General features: G+C 45.1%; 1 protein-coding gene across 8 annotated transcripts in view; it reads right to left on the reverse strand.

Annotated features, from left to right (window-relative positions):
• Positions 1-206: 206 nt before the first annotated feature.
• The window catches only part of MAP2K4 (mitogen-activated protein kinase kinase 4), a 168,962-nt gene continuing 141,806 nt past the window's right edge, over positions 207-27,362 (reverse strand). For all 8 annotated transcript variants that reach the window (XM_054047059.1, XM_054047060.1, XM_054047061.1 and 5 more), the window contains 4 exons: positions 10,781-10,858; positions 9,752-9,900; positions 5,939-5,984; positions 207-3,278 (listed from right to left, as the gene is read on the reverse strand). In XM_054047059.1, coding sequence (XP_053903034.1) covers positions 3,165-3,278; positions 5,939-5,984; positions 9,752-9,900; positions 10,781-10,858 — 387 coding nt within the window. In that variant the 3' untranslated portion in view covers positions 207-3,164. The remainder of the gene's footprint in view (positions 3,279-5,938; positions 5,985-9,751; positions 9,901-10,780; positions 10,859-27,362) is intronic.

The raw sequence follows: 27,362 nt of genomic DNA on the forward strand, positions 1-27,362 counted from the left end.
CGCAGAAGGTGAAGGAAGAGAGAGCAGGGGAGCCCTTGGACACTTGATTTTTATTTGACAACAGATTTAGAAACAAAGGCTGCATCGTATATGGGTCGATGTCCCCAGAATACAGCTGTCTGAAGGGGAGGGTGGTTGTGTATTTCAATAGCATTTACTGGATCTTCCCATTGTGTCTCTGACCTTATAAAATAAAAATAACAAGGTCACAGTCGCATCCTAGTTTTATTACAACTGACCTGCAGGCAAAAGGATAGAACTATTACATAGACACTCTGATTCCATGTATAATATCTTAAATAGAGGAGGAAGTCAAACCAGAATATAGGAGAAAATATTCTGGAGCTCTTTGAAGCAATTTACGTTACCAAGCTCCATTGTACAGACAATAAGGCAACATCCCTGCACATCAGCTTCGTGATCATTTTTATACATTTGTCTATGGTACAAGAAAAATAACCAGCGCTCACAATGTACAGTTCTTACACTATTTTCACAGCTTCTGAACACTATACACCTTTTTTTTTAAAAAATAAAGATACATTGTAATAAATGCTGCACCTTAATAGTTTATAACAACCTATGATTAATACACTAGATTTGCCTTTCTGTACAGCCATCCATGCCACTGCACATTTCGAACCTGGCTTTGACACTGGGAATTCAAAGCATCTAATTTCCATTTCCCATCGACTGAATGGAAACTTGGCGATACTGCTAACAATGGTGGGATGGGTTTGGGATAGGGAGCAAGGCGACACGTGCTTGCAGGGGATGGCTATGGATACTGTGATTTGCCAAGTGAGCAGGTGGAAATTTCCCAGTGTGAGGGTCCAGGGGGAAATTTGTTACCATAGTGATGCCAGGACAGGATTAGATAACAGCATGTTTTGCTCTCTTGGTATTTTGCATGGCTAATACTTTCGAGTTAGTCTTATCTGATTAATTGAAGGTGTAGGGAACCGAGTCATTGGTTAAGAGAATTTGGTTTTGTCTTTGCCAGCATAGACAGGCAAAACTTTCGCCCCCGCATGATGTTATGGCCACACATGACAGACAGAGGCTTCAGGAATACAATACACAATGGGCCGGAGCCTGTGAGGGGCTCAGAACCCTGATTTCATATAGACTTCAGTAGAAGTTGAAGACACTCAGTGCCCTAGAGAAGCAAGCCCAACATGTCTGGCTGTGAACGCTCGGCAGTATCCAAAAGCAATTGCTCAGGACAGCTAACATGGGCAAGCTAGGAACAGAGCCTTGCCTCAAGGCCACACACGAAGACATCACTGAAAAATCTGGAGAAGTGCTGTGAGTCAAGGGCAATAGTATAGTGCTCCTGTTTGGTCACAGACTTTGCTCTGTCCTTTCTCAGCTGAGAATACATGGAGGGCATAGGGGTTGGGTGCTGTTTAGCAGCTGTCTTGACATAGCCTCTGTGTTTGGTAGAGCTGGCTGAAAAGTGGGGAAACATTCCACAAGAATTCCGGCAATGCGGCAGCTTTTCCTATTATGTTTCTAACCCTCCAGGTTTTGTTTTCCAATTTTTCCAAGCACTGTTTATGAAAATGGAACATTCTGATTTTGAGAAAACCCCACTAAGTGGCTAGGCCAACCAGTTGAAAATTACAAAATGAAAACTGGGAACTCTTTTCCAGGCCCAGCCACAGGCACTAGTTTGTCATTTACAATCGATCGATTTCTGAAAAATGAAACATTTTGAAAAAATCTAAATGTTTTCATGAAATTTGTCATTTTTAAAAACGAGACCAAATTTCAAAAATTCTGACCAGCTCTAGAGTTTAACTGTTGGCCAGAACAGCACATCTTGGATGCTAAAAGACCAGGCTGATTTCCAGGGTACCCAGACCTCCAGCGTGCACTGAACAATTCAAGTGCAATTCAGACCTGAATACAACAATTAGGGCCACTCAGAATCACAGAAGAGGTTGAACTTACACAGGAAAAAATGAATGAAATATCGGACAAACTAAACAGAACATACTATTTGCAGCAGTATGTATAATAGCCATGGTCAAGTTGGAGGAGAAGGGCTCTGAGTCCTAGTCCTGGATACAGGTGGCTGGAAGCAAAGCCAGAGAGATTTGGTCTTATGACAGATACTAGATTGATAAGAAGGAGTGCCTGGTGATCGAAGGTGCTAGATTATGGTTTTGGAACAGGAGAGGAATTACAAATATTTACTGAATAATCACGAGATTGATTAAATTGTGGCTTATCAAAAACAGTTGTAGAGTCTATACACTGCACTTTTTGGAGTAAAAGCAAAGCCAGCTAGTGAGCATCGTGCAGCTATAAATCAGGTCACAAGCGGGTTAAATTCAATCGAGTAGTTTAATAATTTTTCAGGTCAAAGGTCTTATCTTAGCAGGTAACAATTTACAGGACACCTAGTTATAATGAAGAGTGGCTGGCTTGGTAAAGGAGAGAAGAATACATTATGTCTCATCTCTGAATATTTTAATGTTAGCCTCTTTCAATGCAACATATTTTTGGTAAAGACATATTCGCTATATTTAACATGATCTCTCTTTAACAGGAAGTTCAGCTGAGCACTGTCCCCAAAAAATACACTATGACTGTAAAGCAACAGAATTTCATAACAGTAAATCTATTGCACTTTGTGAAGAATAAAATCCTCCTTTGCCTTTCCAACTCCAGGAGGCAAAGTATCTTGTTGGTTATGCAAGTTCTTCTTCCTCCAGGCAAAGTCTCATTATGTTCAGACAAACAACGCCTAACTTTTTTATTATTATTATTATTACTTGAAACAATAATTGGAAGAGTTTGAGAGAAAAATCTTTCCAGTAGCCGCTGAGAAGTCTCCAAGTTTTGAGTCTAGAAATGAATTTTAGGTGCTATCCAATCACGGTCAACAAATAAATGTACTTATTTCCACATTTCATGAATATGTCCACAAAAGAGCAAGACGAGGTCTCTCTTTGACCAACACTAACACTGTGTGATCAGGTATTACAGGGATGCACTTTATATGTGACAATAGTATACAGACAGGATGGAAAGAACACCAATATTATTGCACATGGTGTCTGGGCGAGCATTAAAAACACTGCAATATGTGAGGAAAATTCTTTACAGCTTGTTTTCTCTCCGCCCTTTCTCTAGAGTTGGATGAAGCAGCAGTGTCAATCGACATACATCGGAGAGCTGGGACTTGTTGGCATCTGATCCAGGATTTTGCAGACATAACAGGCCACATCCACCGTGCGCTCTTCGTACATCAGAATGAAGGGATGTTTCTGGAAGCCAAAAAGGGAACAAGGAAGTTAGTTTCACTTTTGTGACATAAAAATGAGGCCCCAGTAGAAACTGATACAGCACAGGGATTCACCTGCTCCCAGATACACTGGGGGCTGGAGGGTGACATCATAGGACTCCAGGTACAGCCTGCTCTGATGGCATTTAAAGGAAGGGAACTCCATTTCTTAAACCCACAATATAATTAATTATAATATGTTTCCAGGGTAACTTACAATGGGATGTTGTCAGGGGTCGGGAAATCCTGACTCAGAAGTAGTGAAGTGGGAATAAGAACAATAATAATAATAATAATAATACAGTCGAATCTCAGAGTTCCCAACACCTCAGGAATGGAGGTTCTTCATAACTCTGAACAAAACGTTATGGTTCTTTTAAAAATTAACAACTGAACATTGACTTAATACAGCGTTGGAACTTTACTTGCAGAAGAAAAATGCTGCTTTTAACCATCTTAATTTAAGTGAAACAAGCACAGAAAGTTTCCTTACCTTGTCAAATCTTTTTTTTTCAACTTTCCCTTTATCTTTTTAGAAGTTTACATTGAACACAGTACTGTACTGTTTGCTTTTTTTTTTTTTTTTGGTCTCTGCTTCTGCCTGATTGCGTACTTCCAGATCCAAATGAGGTGTGTGGTTGACTGGTCAGTTCATAAATCTGGTGTTTGTAACTTGGACTTTCTACTGTAATACCTAATCCTGGTATCTCCATACGATCTCAAAATGCTTTACGAAAAAGGTCAGTATTAGTTCCACTTTACAGATGGGGAAACTGAGGCACAGAACAGGGCAGTGACTTGCCCAAGGTCACCCAACAGGCCAGAAGTAGAGTTGGGAATAGAACCCAGATCTCCTGAGTCCCAGTCCAGTGCTCTATCCAGACGGCCCTGCGGCCTATAGCAAACACAGTGTTGCAGGGGGACCAGTGACTAACAACATGATGAGACTGAGAGTTCTGTGGGAAGGGATAGTCTGTACAGCACCCAGCACCGATTGGGATCTCCATTAGTCCCTGTGCTCCTCACCCTTGCAGACCCTAGACTGCTCAGCAGCACTGGGCAGACCAAGGAATGACATGGATGACACAGTCACATGAAATTGATGAGGGCATTCCAGAAAAATGTAATTAGCCAAATGGGACTGAGGCCATGGCACCATCCCCACCTCCTGAAAACCTGCATGGGAACTTTAGTGACTTCCAATGCCAGACTTGCCATCTGGAGATGGAGTTTCCAGCAGCCACTGCCCCAAACACTGCTGGGCAGTACTTCAGGAATCGTGGCTCGGCACTGGCTCAGCCACCTCCTGAGTCATCTGCAGCCCTTCCTGCAGCAACTTGAGCTTCCCTTGGGGGAGAGAACTGCCTGCTCTCCAATTACCTCATGGAGAAGAATCCACTTGTAGCAGCTGTGATTTGGTTTGCTGTGCACACATCCCCAAATCATGGTACAGCCATGTTAAGAGAACCCGGGGTTTTAGCAGGTTCCCCAACATGAATTAATGGTGGAGCAGACAAGACTTTAGGTAACAATACTTTCCTCCCACAGTGTGCAGCCTTGTGACTGCACTGTCCTTGGGGCAGAGCCTGAGGGCTGCAGAGCACTGAACGCACTGTGACTATTTGATACCTGACAGTGTCTCCCAGCCATGCACCTGAGCCAGCTGAGCTCAGAGATCTGAGGATCACAGGCCAGGGTGGTATTTGGGGGGTACATTTCTGTTTGAACCTGTGTACAGTTCAGCGTTAATTCAGTCTAACCTGAGTTCAGTTCGCTGATTTGCTATAATATGATCATTGGCAGAGCGTTGACACCACTAACCTGAAAGGGGGTGCTGGTTTGCTTCTAACACTCCTATTATTTGTTCCACCCCTGGAGAAACTATATGGCAAATGTTGATTATCGCCCAGGATTTAAAACTGAGCAGACATTTACACAAGTTTTATTGAACTAAAGTTTCACCATCTCCAGCTTCTTTGTGCATCAGCCTGCAATGAACTCCCTAGGACTGGCAGGTTAGTGAACTGCTGCTGCACAACCACCAGGGGGAGCACAAACCATTCTCTAGGGGACTTTTTAACTTGGCACTTAAGCGGACCTATTTATGGATTTATTCAGAATTTAGGCCCTGATTCACCCTGGCATGTAAGCACGAGCCTAGCAGGGGGACTTCTTACTGACTTTAATTACAATTGGCTAAAGTTAGGCACATGCTTAAATACCGTTCTGAGCCAGGGCCTTGGATCCATGCTTCTTTATGGAAAAGCTGTCACTCTGGCAGTGCCCGGGGTGCAGGGGCTTTTTTGCCACAGGATGCCAAGTCCTGGGTGGACATGCCACCTGGAAGCCATCTTGTGCTTCAAACGTGAGAGGAGGAAATCCCTGTAGCGGCTACAGGAGCTGTAAGCCTATTTCATGCAGCTCCTCGGGCAGCGCAGTGTTCCACGCAGAAGGATGGATAATGGCATTTAAGGAGATAGCTCCCTGCGAGTGTAGAGCCCACACTGTACTGATCACCCAAGAAAACAGCACTTTCATACATAAACGTCTAGCCTTGATCCCACTGTTTGATATCAGGCAATACAGAACAGTTGCAATCATTCCCTCCTGTCAGCCCGCCCACTCAAACACCTCCACACTCACCAGAAGCTCTTTATACTTTGGCCTTTTGGATTCGTCCTTTGTAAGGCTAAAAAGATCAGAAAAAGGATTAGGAAAAGGCGGATTTGTAAACATGTGCCAAAGAGATTAAACATTTGCTGTGTATGGGACACAAAACTGAACCCATTGCGTAGATCCCGAGCCCGTGACCTGGCTAGCTATGCTGATAGCCCCACTCACCACCAGACTATTGTCCAAAGTCTAATAATTTGCCCCTACGCTTGAACTCGCCTCCTTTCCACAGCGGGGGAAGCATGTAGTCAGGGCTTGTCCACACTTAAAGCACTGCACCAGTGCAGCTGCGCCACTGTCGCGCTTAGTGAAGATACCTACACCGACGGGAGAGCTTCTGATTCACCTCCCCGAGAGGTGGGAGCTGTGTTGATGGGAGAAGCGACATAGAGCTGTCTACACCAGGGATTCGGTTGGTATACCTAATCCACACCCGAGCCACATAGTTATACCAACATACATTTACAGTGTAGACCAGGGCTATGTGAGCAGTTAATCCCAGGGTGAAATCAGGGCAGCTCTGCCACAACCCCCACTGCACTCACTGTAGGGAGACACTCAGGCTCCTATTGCAGAGGCTTATCCCAGACACACAAATATGAGGCCAGTGACCTGCTCCAGTCGCCCACACAAGGCGGTTCCATAGATCCTGCAAGCTGGGAAGGTCAGTATGTGCACAGAGCCAGAGCCTCAGCAACTAGTCAGAGGACAATGAACCCTGCACTTGCTAGGGACACAGCCTTGTTACACTTTATAGCAACCACCCACCATCCCCCCAGACTAGGGCTCGGGGGAGCTCCAGAGGATGTCGATGGTGTAAAGAGCTTTTAACTGGGCCAGGGGTGCCAATGTGGCCCAACGTCATTGCTCTCCAAGAGCCATTTGGAGGCTGACCAGTGAACTCGACACAGTTCCTAGATCACCTGTGTCCACCTCCCAGACCCCAGCACACTGAAGGACTGACTGCTCAGAGCCATCATCTCCCCCATTGGGGCGGGGGTGGGGCACAATGGCAGGAAGCAGCATCTGGTGTCCCTGGGCAGGCCGGGTGTGCTTGTGGACAAGCAGAGGCCAGGGCTGGAAGGTCACTGTGCGAGGATGTAGTCAAAGCACAAGAAGAACATAGGCAGTGACTAACCAGGCCAGATCGGAAAGACAAACCAACTGTGGGTTCTCAGCTTTGCACAGAGCATTTTGCCCCTGGTGCGTGCTACAGCCTACTCAGCACCACGGGGCTCTGTCCCTGGCCGGGTGCACTGTTCAGAGGCTCTGCCCTGCAGTCACTATTTTATTTTACAATTACATTTCCTTGGCTTAAAAATAAACAAACACACAAGTGAAGGGAGGAAGGACGAAGGCCTCCAGGAAAGGAGGCACATGTCCTGGGCTGGGGGAGGGTTGATGCATTTTGGGCCATATCCACTCCTCCAGCCTGTGTACCCAGGCTGGGCACAGGCGCTGGCATGAGGAGCTGCACAGGCTGTGAGGCTGCGGGCTCCTGTAGCTCTGATGTGCTTCCTCCCAAAGGGAGCAGCAGTGTGTTAGTACCACTGATTATTTGTGCCCAGCCCCATCAGCTGCACACACATCGGAGGAGACAGCTTAGGGACATAAGGCTTAGGGACATAAGAACAGCCATACTGGGTCAGGCCAAATGTCCCTCCAGTAGCCTGTCTTCTGACAGTGGCCAGTGCCAGATGCTTCAGAGGGAGCGAACAGAACAGGGCAATGTATCGAGTGATCCATCCCGTGTCATCCAGTCCCAGCTTCTGGCAGTCCAAGGTTTAGGGACACCCAGAGCATGGGGTTGCGTCCCTGACCATCTTAGCTAATAGCCACTGTTGGATCTATTCCCCATGAACTTGCATCTCCTGTCCCCCTCCTCCACCATCCTGGCACCCCAGTCAGACAGACTATGTCTGGCCCACAGCATCCTCCCTCCAACACAGGGCAGGAGGACGTACCCACCATGTTCCTTGAGATCCCCAGCTGCACCCGACCCTACTGATTGATTCACCCCGTACACCTTCCGCCACAGCCTCCTGCCCCCTCCCCGTCCCCCAACCTCCTATTGCTGAAAGAGAGAAGCTGCAGCCATTGGAAGCTGCAGGGTTTGTGGGGAGGGACACCCTGCCTCCTATTCAAGCTTCTCCTGATGCTGTCTCCCAGGCTGGCAGGAAGGGAGAGGGAGCCAAGGGGCACAGGAGCAGATCCTCTAATGCCACCATGGCTTGCTTCCCCCATCCCCATTTGCCCCTGCCTGCTGGCACCCAGGGAGACACTGCACAGCTGGGCTCCAAGCTGCACAAGAGGTGTCTGCCAGCTCCAGGGCCAGGGATGCCAGGGCAAATTTGCCCATGTGTGTGATGTGAGAACGCAACGCGCAGAGCCCCTGCGCCATGTCCAGAGCCCCAACAGAGCATGCTCAGCAGGGCATCCGTTTCTATGTGCAGAGCGCTGCCACAAAGGGCAGCTGGGCACAAGAGCCATTTCTTCGGGAGGCATATTGGGCAGGCCACCTCGGGCACCATTCTTAACCCACACACGCCCAAAGGGCTGGAAAGATGCCACTAAGCCCTGCAAAGACACTACAGAGCAACAGCACTAAACACTCACCCTGCCACAGCGAGGGCAAATGGGGCCTGCAGAGATGTGTGTGAAAAAAGAGCTGCCAAATCCACAACGCCTGGCCCAGGAGAACTGCTCCATGGCTGGCCGGGAGGAGCTGCAACCAACCCCCAGTCTGTACATATACAATGTCCACCGGGGCCATGCTGGGAGCACCAGGGTCACCCTACTGGCAGAGTGGATCGGAGAGAACAGATGTCCCACCCCACATGGACCCTTCAATCGCCAACTGAAACTGGCACAGTCACGCAAGGGACCAGCAGGTGGCAGCAAAATCCTCAACAAAGCAAAGCAATTCCCACAACAGAACATGGGAGCGAGTCTGGGAGGGAAACTCAACAAGACCAGGGGACTGAAGACAGAGCTCTGGGGGCGAGGAGTGGGGAGACCCCCACGGGGCACTGTCTACACTATTCTTCTGGGCCTGAGTTAATGGATTGTTTAAAGGCTGCTGTGGACACTCCCCTGCACATTTCTTCTTTGCCCTAAGGTGGTAAATGCAGCAATACAGACTGTGTCTCCTTATGCAGCATAGCCGAGGTCAGAGGGGATTTTCTTTTGGGTTGCCTGAGGTTTGCTATGAACCCAGAGCCCTAGCAGAGCTCCAGCCTGCCATGTCAGCCTACAGAACAGGACTTACAGGGAGAGCTTGGGAGCCTCACCTGGACCCTCTAGAGCAGGTGACCAGCACTGGTCAGAGCAGGACAAATGACTGTGTTAAGGTCATAGAGACAGCTAGTGCATGACACACAGACTGTGGCAATCGCTCCCAGGGCTGTGCTTCTCTAGCCCTTGCCTATCTCTGCTGTGTGTTCTGCTGCAGGCAGCCAGTTGTAACCATGTGGCGGGCCCAACCCAAGGGGATGTCGGGTGCAGTGGGATTTATAAAGCTGGGAGAGCGTCGGGTGCATGTGTTCAACTGCCAGCTCCTTTGGCACGGGGAGGGATAATCAGGCTGGCTCATCTTTCGTTCTTAATTCAATATTACACATTGGTTTTACTGTACAGCTCCTGGAGTCACTCTAATTTTGCAGACCTAAAATACTCCACGTAAGTTAAATCAATTTGAAAAAATGCTGGGAGCTTGATTTCAGCCAGCTGCAAACCATTCACATGGCTAGTCTGTTCCAAACCTTTAAAGCAGGAAACACTTACCACAAGTTGACAAAGTTGATGAAACTTGGGGAGAATTCCCTCTCCTCTGAGTTACTCAGCTGTGGTGGGTCTCCTTTTACTACTTGTGTCAGCTGATCAAATACACTGTTCCATTTGGGATAGGGGAATCGCCCTGTGGCCAGCTCATACTGCAGAGACAGCAACAGCGCAGGCTGGGTTAGTATGAGTAACACAAAGAGCTCCTTCAAACAGGGTAGGCAAATGTCATCCCCAGATGCCCAAGGAACATATAGGGTGGGGGAGAGCGAGAGTGAGACACCCTCCCTTACATGAGCCCCAGCTTCTTAGTGCCCTAGAGACAGTTGGCTGCATGAACATTTTACCCAACCTGAGGAGGGGAAGAGAGCATGTTAGTAGTAGCTCATTCTACAGATAGGGTCAGCAAATTCTGGTTGCGTCTTACTATTCACTCCCTATGTCACCAGCTCCACCCTCCTGTGGAATGAAATAGTGCTCTCCAAGGTCATTGATGCAGACACTGCAGTAATGTGGTTAACAGAGAGGGGCCAATGGGTGGGATCAAGAACTGGTTGAAACTTTCTGAGTAATAAAGGTCCACCCAAAGCCAGGGCTGTTATGTGGGTTATTTAGGCACACCTGATGTCACGACCCTCTAGCATGCCACAAAGGGAAAACAGCATTCAAGATCCAAGCCCTTCCTCATGCTCTCTTATCTTTATGCTGCAAGTTATTATTCCTGTTCCATAGCTAAGTGTGGACTTTAAGGATTCAGAAAAGCCATCATCAGTACAGGGAATTAACCAATTATTTAACTACTGGGAGGTGTCTATTTCCATCTTGGAGTGCAAAGGGGCATGGCCCCCCAAGACCCTGCTCACACAGGGAGCCGCATATTAACTTCTGAAGAGCCGCATGTGGCTCCGGAGCCACAGGTTGGCCACCCCTTCTTTAGAAAGTTGGTCAACACTAATATTGTCTAAAGCGAGCCCATAAAGCTGGCCAATAGAAAAGACTTGTCCCACAGAATAGTTGAAAGCACTCACATACCAACGTAATTCCCAAGCTCCAGACATCTGAGCGAACATCATAGCCTTGTCTGGATGCACTGGGGTCTATCCTTTCAGGCTGAAACAGAAGAGGAGCCACAGTCAAGCAGTATGCAGCACAGGAAGGAATGAGTGCACTTCTGCAAACATAAACGATATCTCGGTACCCAGGGACAAAGCCCCGCGTGCCCCCAGAAAATTCTCTAAGGCAGACATCCAGCCCCACAGGAGGGACAGTTCAGTGAACATAGTCCTGACCATTGTACTGAAGACTAGACTCCAAGGTGACCTGCAAAGGAAATACAATGGGGCTCGGTCTCCCTTTGCTTGCAGAAAGGTGGCCTTTAAGTGGTTTTATTGTTTTATTATTTGAGGTTTTGTAACCTCAGAAATTCTCCCTGCTATCAAATCTGGCCTTCCTTGTGTTTGCAGGAGGACTCCTTGGAGAGTGAGAGAGCGGAAATGAGCACTTGCTCATCCCTCTGTTGGGGGTGCCAACGCGCATTGCGCACAATTGTTCCCTCCCAGCTGTCTGTCGGGCTGTTAAATGGCTGTTAACAAAAAGCCAAACCAAAAAATGGGTTTTACATTATCTGATTACAAATCCCTTTGCTATCAGTTGCCCAGAACTCACTTCCAGGTGCTTGGGAGATCATGTTGCTATTAGTCCTGCTGACATCCCAAAACAGGGTAGCCAGGACCCAAATGTGTAAAACTCCAGTAGAATTACACACCACAGAGAAGAGAAACGGGCACAAACCCATCTTCCCACTTTGCAGGTCACCCTGGTGAGAAAACTCTGACTGCATTTTCTTTTACTGAGCTAGTAAAATGCCAAGTAGGCTCTCTCACAGATTTTATTACAAGGGTAAAGCTAGAAACCATTCCCATTTCAACACAGAGATCAAAATTGCAACCAAATGCTTATTTATCAGTTACAGAACCGAAACATCAGAGAAAGGGGATAAAACCAATCTGTTAGCCAATGAGATGTGTACAGCTCAGTACACAGTGGTGGAAGGGGGCCTATAAAGCTCTCCTTGTAGTTAGAGACATATCTTGGCAACAAGGGCCTGTTCCAAAGCCCATGCAGTCACTGGGAAACTTTCCATTGGCTTCATGGTGTTTAGGGGATTAAGCTCTCATAGGTTTGCAGGTTGAAGACTGCGTGAAATGCCCTGCCTGTCACGCGTCGATCCCCACTGCCAATCAATCAGATTGCTCAGGCAGAGAACCAAGGTGGAAGGTTAGTTTGAAAGTGTTTTCATTGTTATTTTTAAAATTCCCTTTGGAAATCAGAAATCATGCCTGATGCACTTACACATACTGTAGATAGAAAATGTACTTCCAAGTAAATGTGAAAAATTACCAAAACTACCTATATCAATCCCAATGCTCATAGATGTTATATTCCAAGCACTGAAAAAATGATGTGCAAGAGATGACATTTTGAGCTTGTTGCTAAGGCCTTCAGAGAAGAGGACTCATTTGGAAACGTGAGTTCAGTTCTGTGTTTAGTTTGGGTTCTTTACCCAATTCTGTTCCAGGTGAACAGGAACAGTGAACATATGGAGAACAGAAAAAGATAGGGAGAGAATATCCTGGGCCATGATCACTCCTGCCTTTGCCAAGAGGAATTAACCCATCCCAGCAGCCAAATTCCTCTTCATCCTCTTAACAGTCAAGGACCAACATTAAGCTCTTCTTATCTTTCTAACAAGTCAGCGCTTCTAGCTCCCTCATTGTTTTTGCTGCTCTCTCTAAATTCCCATCTATTTGTTAGTGTCTTTCTGGTAACAAGTTGCCCTGCACTGAACCCAATATTCCCAGGAGAGTCATACCTCAACTGCACAGACTGGGATGTGCATGTTTTCAAAGTGTGGACCACATTTTCATAAAGAGATTATCTCATGGACTATTCAAAATTGCATGACCTTCCTATGACAACTAAAGCAACAATTTATCATTTATTTTAAAAAAAAATGATTTAAATTTAACAGGGAAGAATAATGCTAGACAACCATGGAGTGCTTTTTAACCTGTATTTTAATGTAATTTAGCAGCAAGAAATATAAACCATGCTGTTTTTCAAGGACATTATTATTATGACTTATTATTTGTATTATCATAGCACCTAGGAGCCTCCATCATGGACCAGGATCCCATTGTGATAAGTGCTCCTACTGGATGCCCCAAAAGTCATGATTACACAGACAAAAAAAAAAAAAGTTACGCTGGTCAATGAGCTATCCTGTTTAAAAGTAAGTGTGGAAGCAGCGATAAAATATAACAAAACTAATACATAAAGGGCAGAAAGAAGGGGAAGTAAATGGTAATGAATATAAGCTACAAGTTAAAAATGTAGGCAGCTGATATGGGAAGCCAAAGGAATCAATGAAATGAGAAGGTGAAGACAATAAAGATTATAGGTCTGGATGAAAAAGGTAACTGTGTTGATACAGTATATTTGGATTTCGCCAAGGCATTTGACTTAGTACCACATGACATTTTGATTAAAAACTTGCACTGTATGTATCTAACAGGGCAGACATAAAATGGATTAACAGCTGTCTCACTGACAGATCTCAGAATGTAGTTAAAGGGGAGATATCAATGAATGGGGGCTGTTTTGAATGTGGCCCCCCAGGGATCAGTTCTTTGTCCAATATTAGTATTTTTATCAGTGATCTGATGATACGAAACCTTTGTAGGTAAAGTTTGCAGATGACACAAAGATTGGTGGGGCAGCAGAATGGGATGTTGTTACAGAGTGATGTAGATCACTTGGTTAAATGGTTACAACGCAATTAAACAAAACAAAAAAGTTTTAATACCGCTAAAAACAAGTACAAAGAATTCAGATTATACCTACAAGATGGTTGATTCTGTCTTGGAAAGCAGTGCCTCAGAAATCAGATAATTGCCTCAATATTAGCTCTAAGTGCAATACTGTGTCAAACAGGGCTAATGCAATCCTTGGAATATCAAGTAGAAATAGGGAAGTGATCTTCACTGGGTACACAGCATTGGAAAGACAACTGCAAGAATATTGTGCTTAGTTCTGTTGTTTGCACTTCAAAAAGGATGTGGAAATACTGCAGAAAATTCAAAGGATGGCCACAAAAAAGACCCAGGAACTGGAAAACACATAAGCCTTACAATGTGAGGCTTAAAAAAAAGCTCTACTTATTCAGCATATCAAAGAGAAGACTGAAAGGTGACTTGATCACTGTGTATAGGTACTGACATATGGAAAAAAAGATCTGAGAACAGGGGGCTTTTCAGTCTTGACAACAAAGGATAACAATATCAAATTGCTGGAATTTCAACAAATTCAACCTTGAAATTAAAAATGATATGCTTTAATCCAGCTTCTAGAAGAAATACTATGGCCTGTCTGGTCATGGTGGTGCCTTCTGGCCTTGGAATCTGTGTATCGATGAGTCCTCCTGCTCATCCCCTTCCTTCATGGACAGTGGAGAGAACAGCATTGCCTACATTGCTCTCACCATGCTCAGAACACTTGGAGCTCTGCATTAAGATGACTATAGTCACATCTCAGACTTCAGGGCTTCAGCCAGTTGCCTGCAGGGGTCAGGAAGGAATTTTTTTCCTCATGCACAATTGGCCAGATGTATTCTGGGTTGGAATTATTTTTTGCCTTTCTCCGAAGCATCAGGGATTGGCCACAAACGGAGACAGGATGCCAGACAGGCTGAACCAGTGCTGTGAGGTGGCAAAGAAAAATGGAGGTTACTTACCTGTAATTGGAAGTACTTCAAGATGTGTAGTCCCTGTGTATTCACACGTGGGTACATATGCACATATGTGCCTGAGTCCAGAGATTTATAGTAAGTAGTATCCATTGGTCGGCACATGCAAAGTTATTCTCCTTGTGCTCTAACCCGAGGGTATATGGGGCAGTGCAGACTGCCACTTCTCCAGTTCCTCCTCTTACTGCGAATGCAATCATGGTCCACAGCAGAAGAGTACAGTAGTAGTAGTAGAAGAAAACAGATAGGGACCAGCACTTGAAGAAGAAATGGAGGTTCCTTATCTATAACTGGAGGTTCTTCAAGATGCGTGGTCCCTATATGTATTCTATATGTGGGCGATTGGTAAGCAATAGTCAAACAGAAGGGGGTGCAAGGATGCAGATAGTACAGATATATATAATACTGCTGTCCCCACAGTTGCAGCTGCAAAAGAGATCTGGAATACTGTGTAAAGTTTCGTCAAAGTATGAATAGAGCTTCATGTAGCTGCCCTACATATGTCCAATGAAGGTACATCTCGAAGTCATGCTGCAGAAGTCACTTGTCACAGTGAAGTGGACTCTCGCCATTGTGGGGAGGAATATGCACCAGCTGGTAACAAAGAATGATGAAGCTGGAGATCACTTAGAGAGTCTCTGAGGAGATAATGCTTGTTCTTTGGATTGCTCTGCTAAGGTGTCCTAGTCTAGGCATCTTTCTAATTGGTTTAGTTCTCTACAGATAGAATATCAAAGTCCATCAGATATTGAGAATGTGAAATTTTCTCTTGTCATCAAAAGCATGAGGTTTTGGAAAGAATACTGGTAAATGAATAGGTTGATCCATGTGAAACTCAGAAATTACCTTAGGGATGAATTTCAGATGGGAGATGAAGGGAAACCTCCTTATGAAATGTGGTATAAGACAAATCTGCTATGAGAGCCCCCAGATCGCTTACCCTTCTGGTTGATGTGATAGTGACTAGGAAGGCAACCTTCATGGAAAGGCAGGACATGGAGCAGGTGGCTAGCCGTTCAAAGGGATGTCTGGTAAGTACTGAAAGAACAAGATTAAGATCCCTTGTGGTGTTGATTTCTCCACCGGTGGGGAAATTCTAATGAGCCCCTCCAGGAATTTGGTTCTTGTTGGAAGAGTAAAAACAGTATAACCCTCAACTGTGTGATGAAAGGCATTGATTAGTTCAAAATGGACCGGTAGCAAGCTAATGGAAAGGTTCAATGTCTTGAGAGTGAGTAGGTAGTCTAAAATACCAGGAATTCCTGCTGGTTGTGGGGATAACTGATTCTGTTGTATTCAGATGGAGAAATGTTTCCATTTAGTCAGATAGAATTTTCTGGTGGAAATCTTTCTGTTTGATTGAGAATAGATTGACTAGATACCAAATACAAATGCTCTAGGTCTGACACCCCATCCAATTACCAGGCTGTGAAATGAAGAGGGCCTGTGTTGGAGTGTCTGGTCATGCCATTCTCTTGAGTCAATAGATCCACAAATGGTCAGATGTTGATGGGAAGACATAAGAACATAACAATGACCATACTTGGTCAGACCAAAGGCCCATCCAGCCCAGTATCCTGTCTGCCAACAGTGGCCAATGCCAGGTGCCCCAGAGGGAGTGAACCTAACAGGTAATGATCAAGTGATCTCTCTCCTGCCATGCAGTTCCACCCTCTGACAAACATAGGCTAGGGACACCATTCCTTACCCATCCTGGCTAATAGCCATTAATGGACTTAACCTCCATGAATTTTTATCTAGTTCTCTTTTAAACCCTGTTATAGTTCTAGCCTTCACAACCTCCTCAGGCAAGGAGTTCCACAGGTTGACTGTGTGCTGTGTGAAGAACTTCCTTTTATTTGTTTTAAACCTTTTATTTGGTAGCCCCTACTTCTTATATTATGGGAACAAGTAAATAACTTTTCCTTATTCACTTTCTCCACACCATTCATGATTTTATATACCTCTATCATATCCCCCCATAGTCTCCTCTTTTCCAAGCTGAAAAGTCCTAGCCTCTTTAATCTCTCCTCATATGGGACCCGTTCCAAACCCCTAATCATTTTAGTTGCCCTTCTCTGAACCTTTTCTAATGCCAGTATATCTTTTTTGAGATGAGGAGACCACATCTGTACGCAGTATTCAAGATATGAGCATACCATGGATTTATATCAGGGTGTAGCGGGGTGGTCACCCCATTCCTGCCCGAAGGGGATAAAGTAGCCCTGGAGAGGGATGCAGCTGATTGGGAAAGCAGCCACAGCTGTGGTCAGCTTAATCAGGGCCCAACTGACCCTTATAAGAGGGCTGTGGGCCAGAAACAGACACTCTCTCTAGCTTCATTGAGAGAGAAGGCCCTGGTTGCCTGGGAAGCTGAGGCAGGTACCTAGGGTGGAGCAGTGCTGGGGAAGGGCAGAGGGAGCTGGGGAGTTCCAGCCTAGCAAAGCTCCAGGCTGCAGGCCGAGTTAAGGGCCCACAAAAGGGTATTAGGGCTGTAGAGGGGCAGCCAGGAATAGGCAGAGGCAGCTGGTCCAAGCCCCCTTGCCGATGATGAGTGGTTTACAGACTGCCGTCTGCCCCAGTGAGCAGGGGCTAAATGGAAACTGGCAGTAGCCACTGAGGCAAGGTGGGGATAGAGGGTTGGGGGTTCCCCTGGGTGGGGAGACCCAGATTGTGGGTTACTGCTGGGGGCAGAACCCCCGCGTAAAAGGGCACCAAGGTCCGGGAGGCTCCAAGCTGGAAGAGCTCATTCCCAGGACGACCAGCAGGAGGCGCCGCACCAGTGAGCCTCGCACTGCCACACAGGGCAATAAGATATTCTTTGTCTTATTCTCTATCCCTTTTTTAATGATTCCTAACATCCTGTTTGCTTTTTTGACTGCTGCTGCACACTGCGTGGACGTCTTCAGAAACGATCCACGATGACTCCACGATCTCTTTCCTGATTAGCTGTAGCTAAATTAGCCCCCATCATATTGTATGTATAGTTGGGGTTATTTTTTTCCAATTTGCATTACTTTACCTTTATTCACATTAAATTTCTTTGGCATTTTGTTAAATAAATAAATTAGTGGAGATATCCTATCTCCTAGAACTAGAAGGGATCTTGAAAGGTCATTGAGTCCAGCCCCCTGCCTTCACTAGCAGGACCAAGTACTGATTTTTGCCCCAGATCCCTAAGTGGCCCCCTCAAGGATTGAACTCACAACCCTGGGTTTAGCAGGCCAATGCTCAAACCACTGAGCTATCCCTCCCCCTAATCACTTAGTTTTGTGAGATCTTTTTGAAGTTCTTCACAGTCTGCTTTGGTCTTAACTATCTTGGGCAGTTTAATATTGTCTGCAAACTTTGTCACCTCACTGTTTACCCCTTTCTCCAGATCATTTATGGATAAGTTGAATAGGATTGGTCCTAGGACTGACCCTTGGGGAACACCACTAGTTACCCCTCTCCATTCTGAAAATTTTCCCATTTATTCCTACCCTTTGTTCCCTGTCTATTAACCAGTTCTCAGTCCACGAAAAGATCTTCCCTCTTATCCCATGACAACTTAATTTACATAAGAGCCTTTGGTGAGGGACCTTGTCAAAGGCTTTCTGGAAACCTAAGTACACTATGTCCACTGGATCCCCCTTGTCCACATGTTTAATGACCCCTTTAAAGAACTCTAATAGATTAGTAAGATATGATTTCCCTTTACAGAAACCATGTTGACTTTTGCCCAACAATTTATGTTCTTCTATGTGTCTGACAATTTTATTCTTAACTATTGTTTCAACTAATTTGCCCGGTACTGACATTAGACTTACCGGGTCTGTAACTGCCAGGATCACCTCTACAGCCCTTTTTAAATATTGGCATTACATTAGCTATCTTCCAGTCATTGAATACAGAAGCTGATTTAAAGGACAGGTTATAAACCATATTTCACTAGGAGGGTGGTGAAGCACTGGAATGGTTTACCTAGGGAGGTAGTGGAATCTCCATCCTTAGACGTTTTTAAGACCCGGCTTGACAAAGCCCTGGCTGGGATAATTTAGTTGGGGTTGGTCCTACTTTGAGCAGGGGGTTGTACTAGATGACCTCCTGAGGTCTCTTCCAACCCTAATCTTCTATGATTCTATGAGGAGGTTTAAGTATATCTAAGTTCTTAGTGTGAGGACTCACCCGACATGGACAGAGTCTGAGAGGGATCCTTTCTTCTGGGAGCAGATTTTGAAGAGGATCTGTCCTTGTGCTTGTGAGTGTGCCCCTTACTCTCATCAGAAGCCCTGAGAAGGGATTCATTAGGCTTAGAGTTGTAGACTCAGCTCTTGAGCTCGTGCTCAGAGGGCTTAGTTTGGTGTACATGATGGCCTCCCTGGCCCAGATCTGAGTGGGGGCTCATGGCCTTCTCCATGAGATGTTCTCTTAGCAGAGCTCTCAGTCCTCATGGGTTCAAGGAGGGAGGAGCGACAGACACTGCAATTAGTAAGAAGTGAGCCTCACCAAGGCAGTAAAGGTAGCACTGGTGTTTGTCGCTCACTGAAAAGGAGCGGGGGCAGGGCATGCAGTTCTTAAATCCCGGGATTCTGGGGACAGTACTTGTCTGTGGGGAAAAAACTCCCCAAGGCAGGGAAAAACTAACGCAGCTATACTAACTATGCTACACACTAAAAACTATCAATACTAAGAACTATTTACAATATATTTTTATGGTTTAAGTTGAGGGAGCTATGGACACACAAGGCTGTGCATTGGTAAGAAGGAACTGGAGAGGCATTGGTCCGCACCACCTTTTATACCCTCGGTTCAGAGCATGAAGAGAACTGCGCATTTGCAGACCAATGGATACTATTTGCTAGAAATCTCTGGACTCTGGCATATGGTGTGCATGCATATTCATGTGTGCAATACACATAGAGACCAACACTTGAAGAAGAATCTTCATTTTTACATGCCTGGCTGGTGTGTCTTGTTCACATGTTCAGGATCATACTGACCAGCAGACTGGGGTCAGGAAAGAATTTTCCCCCAGTCAGATTGGCTGTGACCTTGGGAGTGTTTTGCCTTCCTCTGCAGCATGGGGCATGGTTCGCCTGCTGGGATCCTATGGGCATATCTCACCATATCAATTTCCATCAAAGAAAGATAGGTTTAAGTACCTACAGAGCAAGGCTCAGTCTTAACTGAGGAGAATGCAGGATGAATGGTGGGAGAGGAAAGTTGCAGAAGTTCGGCATTATGCAGATCCAAACAATGCAAAGATGTTCTTTGACTCTCTCAGAGCAGTCTACGGACCATCTAAATCAGGCACAGCCCCCTTGAAGTTGGCAGATGGCACAACCCTCATCAAAGACAAGGAGGGAATGGTACAGAGATGGGCTGAACACTTCAATAGTCTACTCAATAGACCATCCACAATTGATTTGCGTGTCATTCACCTGAGAAACCCATCAAAGAGGATCTCGATCTCCCTCCATCAGTTGAGGAAGTTATGAAAGCCATCAAATACTGAACTCTGGCAAAGGCTCTGAAAAGGATGTATTCCAGCAGAACAGTATAAAGTATCAGGCCCCGAGGCCATCCAGGTATTTCATGACATCTTAAGTAGCATTTGGGAGGAAGAAGAAATGCCACAAGACTTCAAAGATGCTATTATTGTATTACTGTTAAAAAACAAAGTCAGGAAAGCTGACTGCGGAATCTACAGAGGCATTGCTCTCCTCTGTACAGCAGGGAAAATACTAGCTCACATTCTATTTGAACAGACTCATTACAAACATATCTGAGGAGAATCTGCCAGAAGCCCAGTGTGGTTTCAGACCAGGTCATAGTACTGTGTACATGATCTTTGTTGTAAGGCAGGTCCAGGAAAAATGTTTAGAGCAGAACATGGACCGGTATGCAGTTTTCATCGATTTGACCAAAGCTTTTGATACGGTGAACAGAGTCAGTCTATGGGCTATTCTACATAAACTGGGCTGCGCAAGAAGGTTCATATAAATCATCACTCTGTTTCATGACCACATGACAGTGCAAGTGCTCACCAGTGGTGACTTTTCTGACGTGTTCGAAATCTCGAATGGAGTGAAGCAAGGCTGCATACTTGTTCCAGTGCTGTTCAACTTGTTCCTCAGCTATGCCACAAGGGACTTGGATCAAGGGATATACATCCGCTATCGACTTGATGGCTCCCTCTTTGATCTTCGAAGATTCAATTCTAAGACCAAGACGCTGGAGAGACTTCTCGCCAAGGCACTTTTTGCAGATGACTGCGCCTTGATGGCTCATAGACACGAAGACCTTCAGGTCATTGTTGATAGATTTTTCTGAAGCATCCTAGCCATTTGGCCTCACCATCAGTCTCGGGAAGACAGAGGTCTTGTTCCAAACAGCACCTCATTCCAATGCCCTAGCACCAGCCATCTTCATCCAAGGCACACAGCTGAAAAATGTGGATCAGTTCAAGTTTTTGGGCAGCACTATCTCAAGTGCTGGTTCCCTTGATAAAGAAATTTCCTCCAGAATTAGTAAAGCCAGCCAGGCCCTCATCCAACTCCGAACAAAAGTCCTTAACCAACACAACATTAGTCTCTCTGCCAAATTGAAGATCTATAGTGCAGTGGTTCTAACATCTCTCCTGTATGGATCTGAGATGTGGACTCTTTATAGATGTCACATTAAGTTCAATAATGAGCATTTGCTGGCAGGACAGAGTGACCAATATTAAGGTCCTCGAAGGAGCAAACACAACCAGTGGTGAGGAAATGTTACTGAGAGCACAACTTAGGTGGACTGGACATGTCATCAGAATGGAAGACCACTGTCTCCCAAAACAGATCTTGTATTGGGAGCTGAGTCAGGGCAAAAGAAAGAAGGGTTGTCCATACAGGCGCTTCAAAGATAATCTGAAGAGCAGTCTTCAGTAACCTGTCATCAATCATAAAGAACTTGAGCAAATGGCTCAGAATAGGACACACTGATGATCTCTGACATGATCAGCATATAACGGGTCTGAGCAGGATTGACAAATTCATCTCCAGGCTGCCCGTGAAAGGTGCCACAGACCTGCATCATCAAACATCATAAATACAGACTTCCCATGCCCTCAGTGCGGCCGACTCTGTGCATCAGGATTCAGACTTCGAGTCATATGCGTAGCCATAGACGAGAACTGTGACAATATCGTCATCATCGTCAGCGATGGACTACCAACCAACCATCTTGGTGAAATGTAAAGGCTTGTGATATACAGGAGGTCGGAATAGATTCTCTAATGGCCCCTTCTGCTTTAATTGCTATGAAATCATGAAAGGGAAGGAGCCAGCACCATGTGACCAGCCAGATCTCCACAGGCCACTGGCAAGTGCCCCATGGACCACAGTGTGAGTTCCTCTAATACAGGGGAATGGGGGGAACACCAACACCCCGGCCCATGATATGACACCTGTGTAGTTCGAAAACATTTTTTGCTGCCTTATCCCACTACTAACCCATTTCTTATTTGCAGCCCACTGTCACGTGTGGGTGTGTCTCAGCCATTGCCACTTCCAGATCCCTCCCTCACCTTGACGTGCTGCAGCCTTGTCTACATAGACTATTTTCCAGAGTCCAGCTGCAGCTGCAACATAGCTACACGGGTTCAAACCTTGAGCACAGAGAGGGGAAATAGCAATTTGCACTGCTGGTGCTTACCCCAATATCTAGCAGCTCTGTGTTTGAGATATGATAGCTGCATTTCCAATGTTGGTAGCCTCTCTTAGGGCCTTTGTATTATTCTTCTGTCCTAACTAGTGCTCATAGCACTACCTAATTCACTAACTCCTGCCAAAGTTCATTAACGTTTTTACTTCCATTTCTAGATAATAGTGGTTATATATATTAAATGAGACTGGACCTAACAGCAATGCCTTACTGAACACTCTCCCAGACTCAATACTTTGCTATTTATTTGCTTATGATTTGTCAGACAGCTTTCAATGACATGACACTGTTTCAATCTAAATCAATTTTAATTAATTTTTCAATTAAGTTTCCACGAGGCACCATGTGAAAGGCTTTACTAATATCTAACTCTGGTGTTTCGCCCACAAGCCCTTCACGCATTCTTTTGTAATTCAGCCAAGAGGCAATCATGTTTGTCCAGATTAGTTCTTCATAAAATCATGCTGCTTACGGCTCCATTATTATCTGTGCGCTTAATGATTTTTGTCTCTTAATATTTGTTCCATTATTTTACTGGGGAAAGAAATTAAACTGGAAGACAAAAATTGCTAATATCATTCTTCATTCCTTTTCCAAAAAATGGAGAAAAACAAACACAAAACAGCCTCTTCTTTCAGAAACTGTCTGAGAAAAGTAAGTTCTTTTACTGAATCATTTTATACCTCTGAATTCTGAAGCTGAGAGATGGAGAGTGCGTGACAGAGCAAGAGAAAACATGAAGAGGGAGTCTGGAGCTGAGTGGGAGTAAGGTGCATACTGCAACATAATGATTAAGGGAGGAAGGAACTGATTAACAGAGATCATCCAAAAACCTCAATAACTAACGAACAGGCCTCTGCACAGAGATGAGTCCTTGGCAGAGCAGAGCATCTCGACACTCAGATGCTCCAATACATGAGAAGACATTCCCATGTGAGAAGCAAACACTCTTTAAAAGAATGGCTATTGGAGCACCCAAGGTAGACTGATATAGAGCATACACAATCCTCCTGCTTATAAATCAAGTGCATGAAGAACATCAACTCAAGTTGCTCCCTGCTCTGGAAGAAAACATGGAGAGGCCTGATCAGAAGTAAAAGTCTCTGAAAGATAAAAAGGAATAAAACTTTATCAAGAAGGTATTAGGAACATTAGCCCAAAAGATTCAGAAAGACACAGAAAACTGAAACTGCAATCAACAACTAGAAGATGAAAGAATGTGGCATTAAAGAAGAGCAGAAGAGAAACAGTGATAAAGTCATAGACACTCTTCTCCCTACAGGACAGAGAAACAAACAGCCATGGAAGAGACTTACACCAAAAAGGAGCCTCCTGGAAAGAAAGAGATCACACGTTACTCTAATGAGTTAGTGACTTGTGGCACAGTTACAGGGAAAACTGGATGGAAGACTGCTGTCAAATGGCCAAAATAAATTGTATCTCAATAAGGATGATAAAAGATACTGGAAAAAGAACAGGAGTACTTGTGGCACCTTAGAGACTAACAAATTTATTAGAGTATAAGCTTTCGTGTGCTACAGCTCACTTCTTCGGATGCATATAGAATGGAACATATATTGAGGAGATATATATACACACATACAGAGAGCATGAACAGGTGGGAGTTGTCTTACCAACTCTGAGAGGCCAATTAAATAAGAGAAAAAAAACTTTTGAAGTGATAATCAAGATAGCCCAGTACAGACAGTTTGATAAGAAGTGTGAGAATACTTACAAGGGGAGATAGATTCAATGTTTGTAATGGCTCAGCCATTCCCAGTCCTTATTGAATCCTAAATTGATTGTATCTAGTTTGCATATCAATTCCAGCTCAGCAGTCTCTCGTTGGAGTCTGTTTTTGAAGTTTTTCTGTTGTAAAACAGCCGCCCGCAGGTCTGTCATTGAATGACCAGACAGGTTAAAGTGTTCTCCCACTGGTTTTTGAGTATTATGATTCCTGATGTCAGATTTGTGTCCATTAATTCTTTTGCGTAGAGACTGTCCGGTTTGGCCAATGTACATGGCAGAGGGGCATTGCTGGCACATGATGGCATATATCACATTGGTAGATGTGCAGGTGAATGAGCCCCTGATGGTATGGCTGATGTGATTAGGTCCTATGATGATGTCACTTGAATAGATATGTGGACAGAGCTGTAGCCCACGAAAGCTTATGCTCTAATAAATTTGTTAGTCTCTAAGGTGCCACAAGTACTCCTGTTCTTTTTGCGGATACAGACTAACACGGCTGCTACTCTGAAAAGATTCTGGGAAATTCCCATATGGACTCCCAATGAAATAAGATTCAATGCAGTTACACTCCAGGGACCCAGAAAAAGAGCTTCAGACAACACTGATGACTTCATAGAGATCCTTCCAATGCCAAGTGCGAGTGAAGAAATGAAAAGGCTGAGGCAGAGGCAGAGGTCATCCAATGGACACTGTAAAGAAGCAGGGTTTGGATATATCGAACATGGGAATATCTTCTGAAATGAGACCTTGTTGCCATTTGACAGTCTCCATTTAAGCAGAAGGACTAGCATTCTGTCTTCAAAATTAGCAGAGCTGTTGCTCCCTCTTCAACCCCATTTCCTCCCGGACCAAGTGCTTATATAAACATATGCATCTGTATGTGTAACCCAGCTGTAAAGTTACAGACACCTCTCTACAAAGTGTTGGTTTGTTGCACATAACTATGCAATTAAGATATATTATTGGAAAATGCAGTCCTCAAAACGTGAGTTCTTCTGATTCTTAGTGGTTACACAGTCAAGGAACATTACACTGCACACACTGTAAATTCAACAATCTTTTTATATAGCACAAAAACCTCACCTCTCTTCCTAACCCACCAGCTATTGTAAATTGACAGACAGTAAATGCAAGGGAAGTCACCATAAAGATCTAAAATGTACTCATTTAAAAGCAGGAGCAGATCTGTAAGCGAATGGCGCACTTTAACCCTTCTTTCCTTGTAAAAACAGGAGCAGATGGGTGTGAGATGCAAGCTGTCCTCCTTCCTGGGATACTCCCTCCTCTGCCCTCTCAGAGACATTTAGCACATGGCTGAAGACAGCTCAGACTGAAGGTTGGGGATTTCCAGGATTCTGACAGATGATCAGATCAAAATGAAACACTGCATACCAAGAACTGTAGTCCTGCAGGACACAGCTGTTTGTGGGGCTTGCTGTATGTCTCAGTGTACAATTATCTGCACCTCATTTGGCTGTAAGCCATAGTATGGATTCCCCTGGTGTAAACACCAAGCTGAATGGTTCCAAGACCTCTGCAGTACTCTAACACAGACGGGATATCAACATCCCATCTGCCTGTGTGCTAGGTCATTATGCTGTTATTTTAACCGCAGATCCTGTACTAAATGTTTATCTGTTTAGAAACTGTCAAAACAAAAGTATTTAGGGCCCCCTGGGAATTAACCATTAACATGGCTTTATCACTTGTATCACAGCATCATTTGAGAGATTTCAGGGAAACTACTGAAGATATGCATTTGTCACTGTCCAAATGACTCAGCTCCTGCAAGGATTCCCGACTAAAGCCACAGAAAGAGAGGGGACAATAGTTCTGAACATGCAGATGGCAGGATTATGCAATGTCTAAGAAAACAGTTTTTAGAACCATAACTAACTAGTTTTGGAAATTACTGTGTTGTTTAGCCAGGGCGTCTAGGAAAAATGCTAGCACCCACTCTTCATGCAAATGCAACATCCTTATACTGGACTATTTTAAAGCTGAGCCATGCATTGTTCCTGTAAGAAACTTCTCACATAAAACTTTCTTTTACAAGGAAAACTGGAGACTAAACAGAGTAGGAAGTAGGTGCCCCAAAGCAAAGTTTATTTATTAATGATCTGGAAAAGTGGGGAGCAGTGAGCTGGCAAAATAAGTAGACAGTGCAATATTATTTCAGTCGATTGGGACTAGAAAAGACAGCTAGGAACTTCAGAGGAACCTAACAGTGTTGGGTGATTGGGCAACATGAGTGTAGGTGAAAATCAGTGTTAACAAAGGCAGCATAATGCATCCTGGAAGGAAGAATTTTCACTGATCATACACCTTACTGGGTTCTTCTTACTAGAAAGACAGTTGGGTGTCACTGTGGGCAGATCAATGCCTTTATTTAAATCCACAGTATGCCATCATATTGATTCTTGTGCTCAGTTTCAAGTTCCCCTGAGCCAATGCCTCATCTAGCTGATAAGGTTAAGGCACACCAGTTTCATAGCCAACAGTACACAAGCTACTCCTGTGGGAATTCTGCAGCTACTCCTGTGGGAATTCTGCGCCACTGTGCAATGCAGAATTTGTGCAGAATTAATGTTCTGTGCAGAATTTCCCCCCACACACAATTGGTGCTCCAGAGCAGCTGGCTGCCACTAGGGGCTGCTGGACCTCGCAGAGCCTGGCTCCCCAGCTTGCAAATAGAGGTCACTTCCAGGAGGAGAAGGAGCTGGAGGGTTCCCAACAGCTGAAGTTCCCTGCAGGCCCTGAAGGAAGGAGGCAGTGTGAAGGAAATTCAATACAAGCCTGAGATCCAGCATCAGGCTGTCTCTCTGTCTCGATCCCTGGGCTTGGAGGGGGGGCGTACAAGTGTCTGGCCCCGCAACTGGGCTCTGGGGGGAGGGGTTGTGGGCATCTGGGTTGGGGGTGTCCCACGGCTGGACTCTGGGGGAGGGTGTGCAGGTGTCGGGGCCAGGGTCCCCCAAATACCTCCTCCAGCATCCCCAAAATATCCCTCCCAGTACACACACACACTCCCTCCAGCACCCCCCAACTTTACCCCCTACAGCTCCTCCTGCCCCCGGCAGTGTCCTCTATTTGCGAACCTCTGTATAGTGACCCTATGGGGGCAGAGTAAAACAATGAGAATCAACTAAAAGACCGAGGGGCAGAGTTTTCCCCCAAGATGTGCCCAGCTGGCACGTGTGACACATCCAGTCTGAGGCGACCAACGAAAGCATAACAGAAAAACAGGGACTGAGTTGTCGTAGGGGTTTCTTTAGCTCTCTGCTCCTTGGGGAATCTTTGTCGTTGTCTGTATTGTTACAGACATACTTGCTGACAGGTATTTTGAAATAATTACCAAAATAATTGAAACTGGTG

This window comes from Malaclemys terrapin, chromosome 13 (assembly GCF_027887155.1).
Source record: "Malaclemys terrapin pileata isolate rMalTer1 chromosome 13, rMalTer1.hap1, whole genome shotgun sequence".
Classification (NCBI taxonomy): Eukaryota; Metazoa; Chordata; order Testudines; family Emydidae; genus Malaclemys; species Malaclemys terrapin.